The 20,497-nt window shown below is 37.6% G+C and overlaps 1 protein-coding gene across 1 annotated transcript in view; it reads left to right on the top strand.

The window, feature by feature from the left end:
- The window catches only part of LOC124776615 (esterase E4-like), a 122,729-nt gene that overhangs the window by 14,417 nt on the left and 87,815 nt on the right, over positions 1–20,497 (top strand). Inside the window, exon 4 of the mRNA XM_047251700.1 lies at positions 11,711–11,896. Within this exon, the coding sequence (XP_047107656.1) occupies positions 11,711–11,896 (186 nt within the window). The remainder of the gene's footprint in view (positions 1–11,710; positions 11,897–20,497) is intronic.

The raw sequence follows: 20,497 nt of genomic DNA on the forward strand, positions 1-20,497 counted from the left end.
TTGACACATATCCCATGCCATGTCCTGACAAACTTCTTGCTAAGGGGAATCGGGAAAGATAGGTGGATGCATTGGCAGAGGGCAGAAAATAAACAGGGTGGGAAATAAAATTGGAGAGAAGATGATATGACAGTTTCCACCCCCTCTATCCTGTTATCTCCTCCCCATTTTCATCTCCCACCCTGTTTATTTGTGGCCCTCTGCCAACACATCTGCCTGTTTTTCCACACTCCTCTCCAATTTTGCTCCTTTTTTTCCCCACCTCCCTTCCCCACAACTTCATAATGCTGTGCCTGTTGGCATTCTAGTCCCTGCACAATCCACCAGACAGTATTCATCTCTCTTGCCACCAGTACACTACTGTCCCTTCCCCTTCCCCGCCCCTCTGGATTGCTGCTTGCATCCCATGTGATAGTTGCATTCTGACTCTAGAAGCTGGAGTTTGCGATTGTGCATGTGTGAAGTATGCTTGGTTGTGTGTGTGAATGGTGTGTGTCTCTCTTTTACTGATGAATGCTGTGGCCAAAAGCTTTATGTAAGTGCATTTTAATTGTGCCGTTCCGCAACTTGACATGTCTTCTTTACAGTAAGTAGGAATCTTGTCTTTTCCTACATTGTTAATATTCCTGACTGGATTAAAATATTTTTTTCATGTGATATAAATACAAATAAACAATGTTATGATTTTTTTCCTTTACTTGTACTGTGAAACCTTGCTTCTTGCCAAATTTCATGATTCAAGATGAACAGGTAGTACCCTATATGTTGTAATGAGTGAGTTTGTAGTCTTTCAAAATATTTGACATAAATAGTCATGTCTTTCACTTGCATTGACTTAGAAGCTTAAGTTTTTTCACCCTCAAGGGACCAAAGACATTAATATGTGAGATATTTCAACTTGGTATGCCTACCTGTTCCTGAGTAAAAGGGATCTCAACAGACAGATGGACAGGCAGGCTTTGGGAAAACAAATGACAAATTTTTATTTTTATTTTTCTTGATGTAGTTGCAAATTCACAATTTTGGATTTTTTTTATTCAGTTTACTGTGAAACTTTGCTTCATGTCAGATTTCATGCTTTAGCTCAACAGGTTTTGATGCATGTGTTTGAGAGTACCAAAATTTGTGACATAAATGGCTGTATCTTTTGATTGAATTGACTAAGATGGTTCAATCTTTTTACAACGCCAAGATACCATAGACCTTAGTATGTGACATAAATCTCAACTTCGTATGTTTTCCCATTCCTGAGAAAAAGGGGTTTTTAACAGTTGGACAGGCAGACAGACAGGCAGGCAGACAAACCAACAAGAAAGTGATCTTACAATGGTTCCATTTTTAGTGATTGATGTATGGCACTCTAAAAAGGAAAAAAATAAAATAATACAGTATTTGAAAAAAATGGTAAGGCAATAACAAAAACAAGGAGGGGAGTGGAATAAAACCAGACAACAACAGACGTGAATAATTTGAGTTTAAGGCCTGTTGCATGTTGGAAATCAAGGACATACTGTACAGATATAGAAAATTGTTTGATTTCAGCTGTAACTAGTCTTTGCTTCTTGTTGTTTTGGTTGTAAACCATTCAGCCATCTCTGGAGGAAGTGGGAAAGACTCTCAGTGAAGTGCTGTCACCCACCTTTTATACCAACTAAGAGCTCATAAGAGTACACAGAAAATTACAGTATGATAAATACTACTTGAGTAGCAGAGATATATGCTATTTTGATGTCATCTGTGAGGGATATTGTTTTGTATCCTTGTCGACACTGTAGCGTCTTGTACCATAGGAATGAAGTGAGAGGATGTTATTTGGTGACCAGTATCCTCTCTCTGCAACACAACTGCACACATGTATTAACAGGATTCTTTATTTACTTAAACAGATAGCTGCTACTTAACTTCACAGCATCCATTTGTTGTAGTACAAGATTTTCCAGAATAGACCACGTTAGGCTCACTGATGGTGAAGTGCAAATCCTGCTATGTGCTCGAGTCGTGTCGCAATGTACTGACAGACACCAACTAAAATAGTGGCTGACCTAGTAGCTGACCTAGTGACAAGAGCTAGTAACTGAAAGACTGAGACTGACTGATCTAGTGCCTGAGACTGAGCCCTCCAGTCTGTGGTGGCAATCTAAATACTTACTGTCAAGAGGACGCTGGCTGCATGTTGCTTGTGCGTCAGTCTTTGGTCACTCTCCTGATAGGCGTGCTTATCCAGTGCCTACTGTCGATCTTCTTGCTACATCTTTGCCAACCAGTGTGCTGGCAACAGCTTATGCCAGCACATATTGTGTAACAAATTCTTATCATAGAGGGACAGTACCATTGTCTATGAGAGTTAAGTATTGCCAGTGCTACAGTCCACATTTTTTTCAGAATTAAACCCGTCATCACAACTCATTAAAACATTCATCAATTTTATTTTAGTGGCTTCCCTGAAAACTGAATCCCAAAACATGAAACAGATGCTAAAATCTGAATGTTGTTATAGTCTGTAGCATGGCCACCTTGTTTACAGTTCTTGGACATGGCAGAGCTATCTAGCTGTAGCAGACGGATATGAAGTCACTGTTCCATGTAATGTCTTAAAATTGTATGGAAAGTACATTTGATGTACAACAAACCACACTTACAGGCTATGTTACATATGTCTGTCTTCTGTAAAATCAAGTAATCCTTTACACAGCCAACAAGTGTGGCTATCTTTGGTGCTTTAACTTTGTCTTTAGAGAGGATACACACTCTTTTAGTTGAAAGAAAAGGAAAAGGGCAGCCTGTGTCATCGGAGTGCCTTTGTGGCTTTTGTATGTGAATGTGTGTATTTTTTCTAGAAGAAGAGGAAGAGCTCAAAAGCTAGTGTGATCAATTTTTACTGTTATTTATTTTTATGCTCTACGCATCAGTCTGCTATAGGTGACTGGCTGCCCTTTCCCATATATATATTTTTTTTGTTTAAATCATATTGACCAACTAGGATCACATTAAAAACTTCAGTAACTCTTCTTCCTTTGTTGTTGTTTCCTATTTTTCCAGTATCCCCCATTTTCTCCCTCTGAAGTCTCTTCCTTTCTTTTGCCCATGTTGTACCCGATTTTTTAGTTCTTCTGCTTTGAAAGGCTTCCAAATTTAGTATTTTATTTTTAAAACAGTTTCTTTCTGCTATTTCTGATTCTTTGATGTTGTTTCTTTTTAGATCTTTCCTTACTTCTGTAATCCATGCTATTGTTGATTTCTTCTTCCAGAAATATAGGAGTATTTGTTTTGTTAGTATATTTTCATCTATTCGGTAGAGGCGTCCAAAAAAGGTTAATCTTAATTTGACCATTACTTCAGATATTTTCTCTATGTTTTTGTAGATCTCATTACTTCTTATTTTCCAACCATCTGCAGTTTTTATTGCACCCATTATTTTTTTAATAATCCTTCTTTCCAGTATCTGTAGTCTGTCTATTTTATAGTTCACCATTAGGCATTGAGATCCATATAAACATTCTGGTCATACCACTGTGGTGTAGTGTTTTAGTTTTGTTTTTCTAGATATAAACTTCTTGTAAATATTTTTGGTCAAACCATTTTGTTAGTTCTTACATCTATTGCAGATTTTTGTGGTCCATTCTATTGTATAGTCTCTCCAAGATATCTAAATTTATTTACTCGCTTTATTTTACCTATTTGTGTTTCTATGAATCTCGGCGCATTTTTTATATTTTTCATGAATTTTGTTTTTTTCAGCTGAAATTTTGAGACCAGTTCTGTTTGCTATTTTTTACAGAAGGTTTATCTGAATAACTTCCGTCAGGTTTTCTGAAAGTATTGCAAAATCATCTGCAGAAGCCAAGCAGTTTACCTTGATTCCATTTGTTTTCCTTCCCAGAGTTACTGGTTCAATTTTGTGATTTTTAGCTGCATGCAATTTTTTCTAGAGCACAATTAAAAAGTGAAGGTGATAAACCATCACCTTGTATAACACCAGTTTTTATTTCAAATGGCTGAGATACTTCTCCTATAAATTTGACTCTAGATATTGTACCTGTTAGTGTTTCATGAATTATATTTGCTAATCTTGATTTAACGCCAAATTCTCTAATGACCTTATCTATTGTTTCTTTGTCTATACAATCAAATGCTTTCTTGAAATAAATAAATGAACACTATAAATGCTTTGCTGGTTAACATTCTATGGCGAATTATTGACTGTAAGTTAAAAATTTGTTCTGCACAGGATCTCCCCTTTCAAAAACCACCCTGATATTCTCCCAGTTGTTTGTCTAAAGTATCTACCACTCTGTTCAGGAGAATTTTTGATAATATTTTGTATGCCACTGGCAGAAGTGATACTCCTCTGTAATTATTGACATTTTGTTTGTCTCCCTTTTTATGTACCAAGTGGATTAATGCTGTTTTCCATTCAACTGGAATCTTTTCAGTTTTCCAAATATTCTCAAGAAGCAGTTGAAGATCCTTTATGGTTTTTGGTTCTGCCCACTTCAATAATTCTTCTGTAATGGAGTCTTCACCACTTGCTTTATTGTTCTTGAGTGTTTTGATGGCTTCTAACTCTGTTGGTGGGAAATCTTCCTCGAGATTTTGACTTGTCACTGGAAATTCTAATTTAACTAAACCTGGTCAGTTTAACAGCTTTTCAAAACTATTTGCTAAAATTTCACTATTTTACTAGTTATTTAATCCCATTTTCATCTCTGAAACAAATACTTGCTGCCTGGTATCCTTTAAGTATGTGTTTAAAAGGTTGGTAAAAGTTTCTAGTATTATTTTGATGAAATTTTCTTCTATTTCAATAAGCTGAGAATTTTCAAAGTTTTTTTTTGATTTTACAGATTATTTTTTATGTTACTTTTCTTTGTTGTCTGAATTGTTCAAGGTCTTCCTCTTTTTTTGAACATCTCCATTTTCTCCATTTTTGAGCTCTTTGTATTAGTGCTTCCTCTCACTCCTCATTCCACCATGTCTTCTTTTTATTCTTGTCCAAACCTAAAGTTTTCTCTGCTGCTTGAGTTATTTGCATCTGGAGTTCAAGCCAATCGCCTTCTTTACTTGTCTCAATTTCTTCTCTAAATTTTTCTATATTTTCTTTTGTAATATTAGCTGTAGTGGTGTTGTATCTTATCACTTTCTCGGTCACCTTTTTTGTTTTAAATGGGAGAAATTTTATTTTAATCTTAGAGAGATTGAGTCAAATTCCTCATTTCTGACTATTGTAACATTCATAATTTCCGTGATATATCTTTTAGATATGGCTACGTGATCCGGTTGAAATTCCTCTAGGTTTGAATTTCGATGTCTCCAAGTTTTGGCTTTTCTTGGTAGTTTACGGAAATTTGTGGACGTGAGTTTTAACTGGAACATTTTACACATATTGATCAGTCTTTCACCATTTATGTCTCTTCTTGAGTGTGCTGGATATTCACCTATAATGGTCCTAAATTTCTTTTCTCTCCAAATTTGCACATTGAAGTCACCAAGAAGTATTTTAACAATCTTTTTAGGTATGATGGAAATTCCGGATTCTAAAATATCCCAGAATTGATTTACTTTCTCCAGATTTCTTCTGTTGTCTGCATTTATAGGTGCATGACAGTTTATGAGAGTGTAACTTTTATTCTTGCACTTTATTGTTAACATGGATATTCTTTCAGCCGGCCGGAGTGGCCATGCGGTTCTAGGCGCTACAGTCTGGAACCGGGCGACTGCTACGGTCGCAGGTTCGAATCCTGCCTCGGGCATGGATGTGTGTGATGTCCTTAGGTTAGTTAGGTTTAATTAGTTCTAAGTTCTAAGTGACTGATGACCTCAGAAATTAAGTCGCATAGTGATGAGAGCCATTTGATATTCTTTCTGAATTTGATCTGAATACTGTTACACTGTCTATGATTTTTTTGTGTACATGAAATACTGTTCCAAACATTGGTATGTTTTCCATTATTCTCACTTCTGGTTTCCCTTTATAAATTCTAGAATGTTGTGTATCAACTACACTACTGGCCATTAAAATTGCTACACCAAGAAGAAATGCAGATGATAAATGGGTATTCATTGGACAAATATATTATACTAGAACTGATTACATTTTCATGCAATTTGGTTGCATAGATCCTGAGAAATCAGTCCCCAGAACAACCACCTCTGGCTGTAAGAACGGCCTTGATATGCCTGGGCATTGAGTCAAACAGAGCTTGGATGGCGTGTGCAGGTACAGCTGCCCATGCAGCTTCAACACGATACCACAGTTCATCATGAGTAGTGACTGGCATATTGTGACGAGCCAGTTGCTCAGCCACCATTGACCAGATGTTTTCAATTGGTGAGAGATCTGGAGAATGTGCTGGCCAGGGCAGCAGTCAAACATTTTCTGTATCCAGAAAGGCCCGTACATGACCTGCAACATGTGTTTGTGCATTATCCTACTGAAATGTGGGGTTTCACAGGGATCAAATGAAGGGTAGAGCCATGGGTCATAACATATATGAAATGTAACATCCACTGTTCAAAGTGCTGTCAATGTGAACAAGAGGTGACCATGACGTTTAACCAATGGCACCCCATACCATCACGCCGGGTGATATGCCAGTATGACATTGATGACTACACACTTCTAATGAGTGTTCACGACGATGTTCACCAAATACAGATGCTGTAAACAGAACCTGGATTCATCCGAAAAAATGACGTTTTACCATTCGTACACCCAAGTTTGTCGTTGAGTACACCATCGCAGGTGCTCCTGTCTGTGATGCAGCGTCAAGGGTAACCGCAGCCATGGTCTCCGAGCTGATAGTCCATGCTGCTGCAAACGTCATCGAACTGTTTGTGCAGATGGATTTTGTCTTGCAAACATCCCCATCTGCTGACTCAGGGATCAAGACGTGGCTGCACAATCCGTTACAGCCATGCGGATAAGATGCCTGTTATCTCGACTGCTAGTGATGCGAGGCCATTGGGATCCAGCACAGCATTCTGAATTACCCTCCTGAACCCACTGATTCCATATTCTGCTAACAGTCATTGGATCTCTACCTACGTGAGTAGCAGTGTCACGATACGATAAACCGCAATTGTGATAGGCTACAATCCGACCTTTATCAAAGTCGGAAATGTGATGGTATGCATTTCTCCTCCTTACATGAGGCATCGCAACAATGTTTCACCAGGCAACGCCAGTCAACTGCTGTTTGAGTATGAGAAATCGGTTGGAAACTTTCCTCATGTCAGCACATTGTAGGTGTCGCCACTGGCACTAATCTTGTGTGAATACTCTGAAAAGCTAATAATTTGCATATAACAGCATCTTCTTCCTGTAGGTTAAATCTCGCGTCTGTAGCATGTCATCTTCATGGTGTAGCAATTTTAATGGCCAGTAGTGTACATTCTCATCTAAGAATCATGTTTCCTGGACTGCTATAATTTGTATATCATTCTTCTGCAGGAACAATTCTAATTCCTTTTGTTTCCCAATTTTTAGAAGAGAATTTACATTTAATGTTCCAAAGTAGTATTTCTTCTTGAACTGAAACGTGGAATGCATTTCAATATATTCCATCTCTCGTTCATTGCAAATGTTGGGACTCCCCAGAATCCTAGGTCCCATTGCATTACATGATGTAATGGTGGATTCCTCATCAGTTACCACCTGGGGTAGAGCATCCATTGTGCGAACTTTCCATTTTGTGACTTGAAGCTGTAAATTGTGAAGAGTAGAGAATCCAAAATCATCCTTGAATTCCAAAGTAAGACTAGGTTGTTAGCCTGGAATATTATTTATTCAGCTGTCACTAATATGTGGAACAAGTGCTGTCGGGGTGCCGCCACTAACATGTGGATCCGTCGTGCCCTCTGTCCACTTTGGCCTTGGACAAGAGGCTGCCTCTTCCGCCAGCTCCACCTTACCGAAGTCCATCTTCTCCACCTTTGCTTCTGTTGAGGTCTTCACCATATCCCTGGCAAGGGGCCCTCACAAGATACTATCAACTGGGCCAGGTGAACCAAGGTTTTTAACAAGGTGTTAATCTTCCCCTGCCTTCTTTGTCAATGGGGCTTGTGACTGGCTATGGCGGAGTTTCCAGTATTTTATGTTTTACTAAATAACAGATTTTATGAACAAATTGATGAGGTTGACAAGGCAGTCCCTTGTCTTTCTTGGCAACCTACTTTTTTATGGAAGAATCTGAAGAGAAGGCACTGGACTCTGTAAGTAAACATGGACTATAAGACCATTGTGCAATGTCTCACATCAGTGATTAAATGAGTTATCTATTTAAACAACTGAGTAAAGCATGCTAACATTGTTTTTATTTCATACTTTTATTTGTTATGAATTATGGAGGTTAATTGGGAAATTGTATATTGTCACTTTTTAAGCAGCCTTCTCTCTGCACGCATTTCATATATAGGATGTACCAGGCAGAATGGCCAGTATTCAGGGATATGACAGGAATGATCATTCAAAGCAAAAATGTCTAGCAAACATGGGTTCTAAAATGCATGTCTTAAGGGCAGTGAGTACTTCTTCATCTTGAATACTGTAAAACAAATCTCTTCTACTGCAAGCTCTCTGTTTTCCATATTTGGAGAGGTAGTAGTGTGGACCAGTATACATGGGTTCTAAGTGCATACCTTAAGAGCAATGAGTACTTGCTCATCTTTGCTACTGTGAAACACATCTCTTCAAATGAACAAGTGCTCATAGCTGATAAAGTATGCATTTTAGAGTCCAAGTGTACTAGACAATTTTTTTCTTCTTTTGGTTGATACTGCCTCCTCCAAAAATATGGAGAACAAAGGGCTCACAGTAGGAAAGATGTGTTGCACAGTATTGAAGATGATGTGCTCTTAGCTCTTAAGCTATGTATTTTAGAGATCATGTTTACTAGACTTTTTTGCTTTGAATGATTGTTCCTGTTACATCTCTGAATATTGACCATTGCTCCAGGGACAATCTGCATTTGTGTGTGTGTGTGTGTGTGTGTGTGTGCAGTCATAGTGCATTAAGAAAATGTATTCAAATATTGAAGAAATCTTGGCTTTTATAGTCTAATGATGGATCAATAACTTTGACCTATAACTGTTTATAATGTATCAGTACACCATGATTCTTTAGAGTGTGATTCTATAAAATCAAGCCTAAGCTATTTAATGTTGTTGTTGTTGTGGTCTTCAGTCCTGAGACTGGTTTGATGCAACTCTCCATGCTACTCTATCCTGTGCAAGCTTCTTCATCTCCCAGTACCTACTGCAACCTACATCCTTCTGAATCTGCTTAGTGTATTCATCTCTTGGTCTCCCTCTATGATTTTTACCTTCCACGCTGCCCTCCAATGCTAAATTTATGATCCCTTGATGCCTCAAAACATGTCCTACCAACCGATCCCTTCTTCTAGTCAAGTTGTGCCACAAACTTCTCTTCTCCCCAATCCTATTCAATACCTCCTCATTAGTTACGTAATCTACCCACCTTTTCTTCAGCATTCTTCTGTAGCACCACATTTCGAAAGCTTCTATTCTCTTCTCGTCCAAACTGGTTATCATCCGTGTTTCACTTCCATACATGGCTACACTCCATACAAATACTTTCAGAAACGACTTCCTGACACTTAAATCTATACTCGATGTTAACAAATTTCTCTTCTTCAGAAACGATTTCCTAGCCATTGCCAGTCTACATTTTATATCCTCTCTACATCGACCATCATCAGTTATTTTACTCCCTAAATAGCAAAACTCCTTTATTACTTTAAGTGTCTCATTTCCTAATCTAATCCCCTCAGCATCACCCGATTTAATTTGACTACATTCCATTATCCTCGTTTTGCTTTTGTTGATGTTCGTCTTATATCCTCCTTTCAAGACACTGTCCATTCCGTTCAACTGCTCTTCCAAGTCCTTTGCTGTCTCTGACAGAATTACAATGTCATCGGCAAACCTCAAAGTTTTTACTTCTTCTCCATGGATTTTAATACCTACTCCGAATTTTTCTTTTGTTTCCTTTACTGCTTGCTCAATATACAGATTGAATAACATCGGGGAGAGGCTACAACCCTGTCTCACTCCTTTCCCAACCACTGCTTCCCTTTCATGCCCCTTGACTCTTATAACTGCCATCTGGTTTCTGTACAAATTGTAAATAGCCTTTCGCTCCCTGTATTTGACCCCTGCCACCTTCAGAATTTGAAACAGAGTATTCCAGTTAACGTTGTCAAAAGCTTTCTCTAAGTCTACAAATGCTAGAAACGTAGGTTTGCCTTTTCTTAATCTTTCTTCTAAGATAAGTTGTAAGGTTAGTATTGCCTCACGTGTTCCAACATTTCTACGGAATCCAAACTGATCCTCCCCGAGGTCCGCTTCTACCAGTTTTTCCATTCGTCTGTAAAGAGTTCGCGTTAGTATTTTGCAGCTGTGACTTATTAAACTGATAGTTCTGTAATTTTCGCATCTGTCAACACCTGCTTTCTTTGGGATTGGAATTATTATATTCTTCTTGAAGTCTGTGGGTATTTCGCCTGTCTCATACATCTTGCTCACCAGATGGTAGAGTTTTGTCATGACTGGCTCTCCCAAGGCCATCAGTAGTTCTAATGGAATGTTGTCTACTCCCGGGGCCTTGTTTCGACTCAGGTCTTTCAGTGCTCTGTCAAACTCTTCACGCAGTATCTTATCTCCCATTTCATCTTCATCTACATCCTCTTCCATTTCCATCATATTGTCCTCAAGTACATAACCCTTGTATAAACCCTCTATATACTCCTTCCACCTTTCTGCCTTCCTTTCTTTGCTTAGAACTGGGTTGCCATCTGAGCTCTTGATATTCATACAAGTGGTTCTCTTCTCTCCAAAGGTCTCTTTAATTTTCCTGTAGGCAGTATCTATCTTACCCCTAGTGAGACAAGCCTCTACATCCTTACATTTGTACTCTAGCCATCCCTGCTTAGCCATTTTGCACTTCCTGTCAATCTCATTTTTGAGACATTTGTATTCCTTTTTGCCTGCTTCATTTACTGCATTTTTATATTTTCTCCTTTCATCAATTAAATTCCATATTTCTTCTGTTACCCAAGGATTTCTATTAGCCCTCGTCTTTTTACCTACTTGATCCTCTGCTGTCTTCACTACTTCATCCCTCAGAGCTACCCATTCTTCTTCTACTGTATTTCTTTCCCCCATTCCTGTCAATTTTTCCCTTATGCTCTCCCTGAAACTCTCTACAACCTCTGGTTCTTTCAGTTTATCCAAGTCCCATCTCCTTAAATTCCCGCCTTTTTGCAGTTTCTTCAGTTTCAATCTGCAGTTCATAACCAATAGATTGTGGTCAGAATCCACATCTGCCCCTGGAAATGTCTTACAATTTAAAACCTGGTTCCTAAATCTCTGTCTTACCATTATGTAATCTATCTGATACCTTTTAGTATCTCCAGGATTCTTCCAGGTATACAACCTTCTTTCATGATTCTTGAACCAAGTGTTAGCTATGATTAAGTTATGCTCTGTGCAAAATTCTACAAGGCGGCTTCCTCTTTCATTTCTTCCCCCCAATCCATGTTCACCTACTATGTTTCCTTCTCTCCCTTTTCCTACTGATGAATTCCAGTCACCCATGACTATTAAATTTTCGTCTCCCTTCACTACCTGAATAATTTCATTTATCTATTTAATGTATTGCTAATTAAAATATAATTTTATGATCATATTTCAGGTTTTCTGAGTACTGGTGATTCAGTTCTTCCTGGGAATAATGGATTGAAGGACCAAGTAATGGCTCTCAGATGGGTGCAGCAGAATATTGCCTCATTCGGCGGGAATCCTGGTAGTGTCACAATTGCCGGTGACAGTACTGGTGCTGTCAGTGCATATCTGCACATGCTGTCTCCTATGTCTAGAGGTATGTCATAACTGTGTATAAAAATGGCAGTTAGATAACAGATTGAGCTCTCTTGACTAAATTAATGTCAAATATCATTTTGTGCCACGTTAGGTTAATAATAACAATAATACAAAATTAAAGTTGTGGAAAATGGAATTATCTCTGCTTGCCAGAAAAAAAATTGGAACTCTGGTGAACAGTGTTAAAGATTCCCTCATCATTATACATGGCATTAAGAAGAGTGCAGCATTTTCTGAATAATACATGTTGAGATACAGACCATTTTTGCTTGTGTTGGGACAGGTCAGCACTCAGTTGAAAAGACTGTCTTTCTGTTGACAGCTCATTGCTCTTTCCTTACTGGTCATGTTTGTCTTGGTGCTTAGTGCTCTGGCAGCAAGGCTGTTGCTAGACACAGCACTTACAATTGCCTCCCATGCCACTGCTACTGTAGTTATCATTTTGGTGTTGTACTGGCACCAAGACAAGACTTGTGATTCTGTCAAGTGTCAATACATTGAGGTGACAAAATTCATGGGAATGTGATATGCAGGTGGTGGTAGTATCATGTACACAAGGTATAAGTGGGCAATGCTTTGGTAGACTTCTCATTTGTACTCAGATGATTCATGTGAAAAGCTTTTCAATGTGATTATGGCTACATGATGGGAATAAAAATACTTTCAGCGTGGAGTGGTAATTGGAGCTAGGTGCATGGGACATTCCATTTTGGAAATTGCTAGGAAATTCAACATTCAGAGATCCTCAGTGTCGAGAGTGTGCTGAGAATACCAATTTCGGGCATTACCTCAGCACAGACAATGCAGTGTCTGATGGTCTTCACTTAACAACCGAGACTGATGGCGTTTGTGCAGAGTTGTCAGTGCAAACAGAGAAGCAACACTGCATGAAACAAACTACAGTAATCAATGTGGGACATATGAGAAATGTATCCATTAGGACAGTGCAGCAAAATTGGTTGTTAATGAGATATGGCAGCAGATGCCTGACTTGAGTGCCTTTGCTAACAGCGCAGCATCACCTGCAGTGCCTCTCCTGGTCTCATGACCATATCAGTTGGACCCTGGTGACTGGAAATCAGATGGAATGCTGTTTCAGTTGGTAAGAGCTGATGGTAGGTTCGAGTGGGGCGCAGATTCCGTGAAGCCATTGACACAAGTTGGGAACAAGGCACTGTGTAACCTGGCGGGTGCTCCATAATAATGTGGAGTGTGTTTACATGGAATGGACTGGGTCCTCTGGTCCAACAGAACTGATCATTGGCTGGAAATGGCTATGTCTGGATACTTGGAGACAATTTGCATCCATTCATGGACATCATGTTCCCAAACAACAATGGAATTTTTACAGTGTGCCATGTCAGTGGGCTAAAATTGTTTGTGATTTGCTCGAAGAACATTCTGGACAATTCAACCAAATGATTTGGCCACCCAGTTCATCCGACATGAATCCTATCAAACGTATGTGGAACATAATCAAGAGGTCAGTGGATGCACAAATTCATGGACCAGCAACACTTTCATAATTATGGATGGCTGTAGAGGCAGCATGGCTCAATACTTGTGCATGGTACTTCCAACAGTTTGTTAAGTCCATACCACATCAAGTTGTTGCACTATGTTCGGCAAAAGAATATCGGACATGGTATTAGGAGGTATACCATGACTTGTCACCTCATTTTATTTTATTTTTATTTATTTATTTATCCATCTGTAGACAATAAATACTGTAGGGATGTTGTCCAAAAGTACATGTAAATTTATGGGAAACAATCTGTGCAAAAGGAACATACAAAATTTTACATTAAGTAGTACAAGGAATGATACATACAAAATTGTACAAAAAATGTACAAAGAAAAATACTTGGTCATACAAGATATAGTACTACAACTTTTTATAGATGTATACTAACAATATTGTAACTGCATAGTCTATTTGCCCTAAGGCTTTACATTTGTCTTCCCTAAACAGGAAGCCCTTATATTCACTGCAATAATTCAGTACAGATTTTAGCACACTCAGCAGCTGTCCATCAGATATACAAAATTAACAGAAAGTTTAGGGGACGAAAGACAGTGTTCTCTGTTTTGCCTTAATATAAACATTATCAGAATTATTTATTGGCCTAAATAGTCACTTACTGAGTAAAAACATTGTTCAAGTAGAAATTCTTTCTCTACATCAGTTTTCATCTTCTAACTTTCTGATGTTGCCTGGCAGTATGTTGTAGAGTTTTGTACCAATATGGCTCATGTGACTTTGTGGGTGTGTTCGTTTTGTTCACTCAGTATGGAGTGCTGTGCTATTTCGAGTATTGTAGTTATGCAAGTCGGCATTTGTCTGAAAATCTGCAAGGTGGGCCCTAACCTATAAAACACATTTCTACATATATAAGAAAGGTATTGTTAGAACTTTAAGCTTGTTGAATAAGGGTTTGCATTGTGTCTGTGGATGACTGTGTGTTGTTATTTGGATAGCCCTCTTCTGTAACAGGAAGATTTGTTTGAGACGGCAAGTGGTCGAACCCCAAAACATTATTCCGTACGTTGCAAGAGACTGAAAATAACCAAAATATGCCATCATGGCACCCTCTGGAGTACAGACATTTGCAATAATTCTAAGAGCAAAACAGGCTAAGTTACGTTTCTGTACAAGTTTCATTACATGATCATTAAAATTAAGATTTTCATCTACGTCAATGGATGCAAGATGGCGCCGATAGGAAAGTGTAGTGACGCTTCTCTCTCGTTAAAAAGGCAAAAAATGAACAGTTCTTCGTGTAGAGAATGTAAAAAGCGTGTGATGAAGGGTATTCTGTGTATCAAATGCAACTTCTGGTTACACGAAAAGTGCGCGAAAGTAAATCTAAAGTTCGTCAGCAATGATTTTCCGTGGACATGTCACGGTTGTTTACGTGACGAAACGGCCGATCTTGTAAGTGCAGTTGATACAAAAAACGAAATTATAAAGTTACTACGAAGTGACATTGAGGCATTAAAAACCGAACTTTCAACCATCAAGAAAGAAAACGATACATTAATACAAGAAAAGAAGTCTTGTGTGTGTAAAAGCCATCAAACGGAAAAGCAAGAAGATCGCGAAAATACGAATGACCGATCGTACTTTAAAAACAACATTTCAAGTGTTCCCGTTGATGTCTCGGTAAACTCAGTAAGCCAAAAACCGGAAGATAAATATAAATGGAAGGTGGTGACATACAGCAAAAGGAAAAACAAGGCGACAGATACGCAACAAAAGGAAAATGACTTTTTAATAATTGGCGATTCGCTGCTGAAGAATATCGCTGTCCCCAATTGCAAGATCGACGTACGACCTGGTATTAGAACGCATCAACTCGGTAAACATTTTAAAAATATGATAAATGCAAGACAAGATACTACAGAACCAGATTCTGAAACCAGACATAACTATAATGGGGTGTTTATACATGTTGGGACGAATTCGTTAAGGAGCAGCAGTGAGGAAGAAATGGCAAGCGAAACAAGAAACATGATTCGTTCTGCAAGAAATATGTATGCAGGATCTCGTCTGATACTTAGTGGAATCATAAACAGAAGGTTGGTGAGTGAAAAATATATCGCCAAAATAAACTGTGCTCTTAAAGAACAATGTGATCGTCTTGGGGCAATTTTTATAGACTCAAACAAATTCCTATGTGAAAACTCACTAGCGAAGGATGGCTTGCATTTAAATAGACTGGGGTCTGTAACGTTCAGCAGAATGTTTGCAGATGTCTGCAAAATCATTAGATGCAAGGGAAACTAATATGGCCTGAAGGGGATGAAAAATCATACACTCCAGCTGGAAAAGAAAAATATAAGCACCACACAAAAAAAGACGATACTAAAGAATTTGCCCCAGAATACAGCTCACAACATGTAAACCAACAAAAGAAAAATTACATAAAAGTACTTCATCAAAATATTCAATACCTTGGTAACAAACAATTAGAAGCAGAAGTACTCCTGAGTGAAGTAAGACCAGACATATTATGCATAAGTGAACATGGACTAACTGAAAGTAAAATACATAATGTGGCAGTAAGGGACTACAAACTAGCTAGTTACTTCTGCAGATCTAAATATAAGGGTGGTGGCGTTTGTATATATATTAAAACAGGTACTCTATCAAAGAATGTAAACAGTGAAGCTGCTACATTTCCCATAGCTAGAGAAAAAGACTTTGAAGTTACTGGTATAGTGGCAGAGGATTTTAAAGTGTTTTGTGTGTACAGGTCACCATGTGGCAATATTAGCATCTTTCTAAAAAAAGTTGCTAGCTTATTGAGAATGAATATGAAGAGAAATCTTATTATATGTGGAGACTTCAACATTGACATGGGAAAAAGACACAAAAATAAGACAGGATTTTGAAGAATTGTTAATACAGCATAACATGAAAGTGACAATAACTGCACCAACAAGAGTGACTTCACAAAGTGAGACAATTATTGACAACATAATTACTAATATGTGTAACTATGAGTCACATGTAGTTCAGACAGAAATATCTGATCATCATGGACAACTAATCAGCTTTTGCAGAAGTAATGACACAGTATCAGAACCAAAACAAACAACCAAAGAAATTAGGATCATCAGTGAACAAAATATCAACATCTTTAGAACAATGTTAAGTAAGGAAACCTGGAATGAAACCCTACAGGCGCAGAGTGTAAATGAAAAATATGATGCATTTATTTCAACAATTAAGTACCATTTTAATGTAGCATTTCCCAAAGTAAAGAGACAAGAAAGGCATCAAGATCAAACACAGTGGATTACGAGTGAAATACTAGAACAGCAAAGGAAGCTTCAGGACGTGAGACGGATGGGTGAAGCTGAAAACTATAAAATGTTAAAAAAGAAGTATAGAAAAACAATAAGAGAAGCGAAAGCAAGAGCAATTGACACCACTATAGCGAACTCAAAAAACAAGGCAAAGGCAGCTTGGAATGCAATCAATGCTGAAAGAAAGGAAAAAGATGGGTCAAACAAAGAAGAAGGTATTAGGTCAATTAAAGTAGACAACACAGTGGTCACAGATGGTATGGAAATAGCAAACATACTGAATAATAACTATATCAGTGTAGTAGAAAACCTAAAATTGGAAAGAAATAGTCAAAAACAGAAGGGTATTAAGGTACCAAAAAGATCATGCAGTACTATGTTCTTAAGACCAGTCATGGAAGATGAATTGCGGAAAGCTATACAGAAACTGAAGTCCAAGAAATCAGCTGGTGATGATGAAATATCAAATCATGTAATAAAGATGGTATGTGAGGAGATAATAACACCACTGCTGAACATAGCAAACTGTTCTTTCAGAGATGCAATTTTTCCAGAAAAACTGAAGATAACGAAGGTAGTGCCAGTGTACAAGAAAGGGCGTAAGGATGATCCCAACAACTACAGACCAGTTTCACTGATATCAGGTTTCTCAAAAATCCTAGAAATGCTTATGTATACCAGATTAGTTAACTATTTTGACAAACATAACATTCTCATGACCTCACAACATGGTTTCAGAAAGGGTAAATCTACAGAATCAGCAATTGTCAGTCTAACAGAATACATTTTACAGTCCTTAGATGAGAAAAAGGTTGTCTCTGCAATGTTTCTGGATCTTTCAAAGGCATTTGACACCATTGACCATGAAATGCTGATACAAAAATTAAGCAACTATGGCATTCGGGGGCAACCAGGTGAATGGATAAAATCATACTTGTGCAACCGCAAGCAGTATGTATCATTAGGAAACTCGTACCAATCAGAAACCAAATCCATCAAATATGGAGTGCCGCAGGGTTCGGTAATGGGACCATTGTTATTTAATGTATTTGTTAATGATATAGGTGTTGAGGAGGAAGAAAAGAAAATATTGTATGCTGATGACATGACAATACTAAATAGTGACCAAAATATGGAACAGCTTGAGAGAAGAGCATACATATCTGCAAATGTCACAGCTCAATGGCTGTTGGAAAATGAACTGGTTATAAATCTAAAAAAGACTATGTATGCAGTGTTTAAAAACAAGGAAAAGGCTGTAGACATGGATTTAGAGGTTGACGGAACAAGGCTGGAAGAAGTAGAATCTGCTAGATTCTTAGGTATTCTTGTGGATAATGAACTGAAATGGAAAAAACATATTAATAATGTCTGTAAGAAACTGAGCTCTGTCATATTCTTAATGATGCAGCTATCACAATATTCAGACAAGAACCTTCTGTGTACAGTGTATCATGGACTTTTCGAACCATACTTACAGATGGAGTGACGGTGTGGGGAAACTCAAACAAACAAGAGACAAAACGAGTGTTCACATTACAAAAAAAAGCAATTAGGACCATTTTAAGAAGAAAGACCTCTGAAACATGCAGAAACTGTTTCAAGAATTTAGGTATCTTAACTTTTTCATCATTATATATATACAAAACAATAATGTACATCACAAAAGGTAGTGAGGACTGGATTACAAATGCTAGTGTACACGCCCACAATACAAGAAAGAAGAATGAAGTACGGAGCATACCCCACCGACTGGCAATGCTAGAAAAAGGACCCCAGTACTCTGGTATCAGCCTACTAAGAAGTCTGCCCAAAACCCTGCAAGATAGTGTACTTCACAATGAATTTACAAAGAAACTTAAAGACTATCTCATTGAAAAAGAGTTTTACAGTGTTGCAGAATACTTACGCCATTAAATGTGTATATATTGTTACTCATTATCAGTGATGTAAAAATGTAAGCTAAAGGTGTAGAAAAATAATTGATAAAGAATTTTAATACTTTGACATGTCCTATATTACACGTACATTTACTGTACACGATGTAATCTTACAGGATCAAATAAAATTCAATTCAATTCACAATTTTGTTGATGCCACTCTGTCTATGGCCTTGTCACCCAACAACAGATCAAGATTTACATTTTGACATATTTTCTCAAACTGCATATAATTTGTTTTATTTGCATTTAATGTCAGCTGGTTTGCATTGAACCAAGTTTGGACATTATTTATTACTTGATCAGTAGTTATTTGCAGCATTTTCTTTGGTGCACCTATTCTCACACTAGTGTTATCTGTGAATAGTATGGCCTTTGCTGCTCCATCTGAGGTGTGAAAGACATTAATGTTGACAAGCAACAATAAGGGACGTGGAATACTGCCTGCGGCACTTCTATTTCCACTTTTTTTTTGCATCTAATACTAAATTAATTTTGTGGTTGGAGTAATCTGACATCAGTCCTACAATCTGTGTATTGTTTTGTAGGTATGATTCAAACCACTTTTTCCCTGTCCCATGAATACCTAATGCTTCCAGTTTTTCTAAAAGAATGCCAAGATTGACAGTGTCAAATGCTTGGGAGAAATCTAAATTTATTCTTACTATGCTGTTGTCTTTTTCTGGATTTTTGATTATTTGTTCAGTGTAGCACATTAGTGCTATTTTTGTATTTTTACCTGCCTGGAAGCTATGCTGATTTCTATTTAGTAACTTATGGTCATTTAGATATTTGTTGATTCTGTGCTTAATTAATTTTCTGTTATTTTGGAAAATGCTGGAAGGAGGGATATTGACCAATAATTATCTACCTTATGCTTCCGTTTTTGAATAATGGCTTCACTTTTGACATTTTCATCCTTTCCAGAAACACTCCTTCACTAAATGATGAGTTGACTATGTATGCCAAGGGCCATGTGATTTGTGCAGCTGTCATTGTTATGGTATAAACAGGCACCTCATCAACTCCTGTTGACATTTTAGGTTTCAAGCTTTTTATTACTTTGAACACTTCATGTTCATCTGTTGGCTCTATCCTCATGCTACAAGCATCTTTTGGAAATTCAAGTTTTTCTTGGTTTGTAAATTTTGAGCATAATAAAGTTGTTGCATTTATGAAATAATTGTTGATGTAATTTGGCAAATCTTGTTTTTTAATACTGACATTTTCTGTGTTTTTGAGAATGATATCCTGGTCTTCACATCTCTTTCCTGTTTCAGTTTTCACAATACCCCCACTCATAAATTCTTAACATATTGTATGAACTGTGGATCTGTAGATGTCTTCAATTTTGAATTTAGTCTCTTTAGAGTTCCACAAGAAGTTTTGATGGCAGCTGTGATCCAAGAACTTGACTTTGTATTGTGATGTGATGTGATTCTTGACAGCTTCTTTGGAAAGTAAATTTTGAAATCTTCCATGAAAATTGAAGAAAAAGTGTTATATGCATCATTCGTATTTGATAGGGTCAGCACTTCTGCCCAGGACTCACTAGTTAGGATATTTGTAAATTCTACACAGTTTTCAGTGGAAAATTTTCTTTTATATGTGAAGTACACTTTTTTCCTTGCAGTGGTATTGAAGGAATTCTGAGGACAAGAGCATTATGGTCTGATAATCCCAAATCAGTATTTGTTACTTCTACTTCTGTGGATCATATATTTGAAAATATATTATCTATAAGACTGTTTGTATTGTATGTTATTCTTATGGGTTCGTGTATGTGTGGAAACAGATTGAAACTACATAATTGAAATCCCCACAGACAACTACAGTGACTCTTTCAG

The sequence above is a fragment of the Schistocerca piceifrons genome, chromosome 2, assembly GCF_021461385.2.
Source record: "Schistocerca piceifrons isolate TAMUIC-IGC-003096 chromosome 2, iqSchPice1.1, whole genome shotgun sequence".
Taxonomy (NCBI): domain Eukaryota; kingdom Metazoa; phylum Arthropoda; class Insecta; order Orthoptera; family Acrididae; genus Schistocerca; species Schistocerca piceifrons.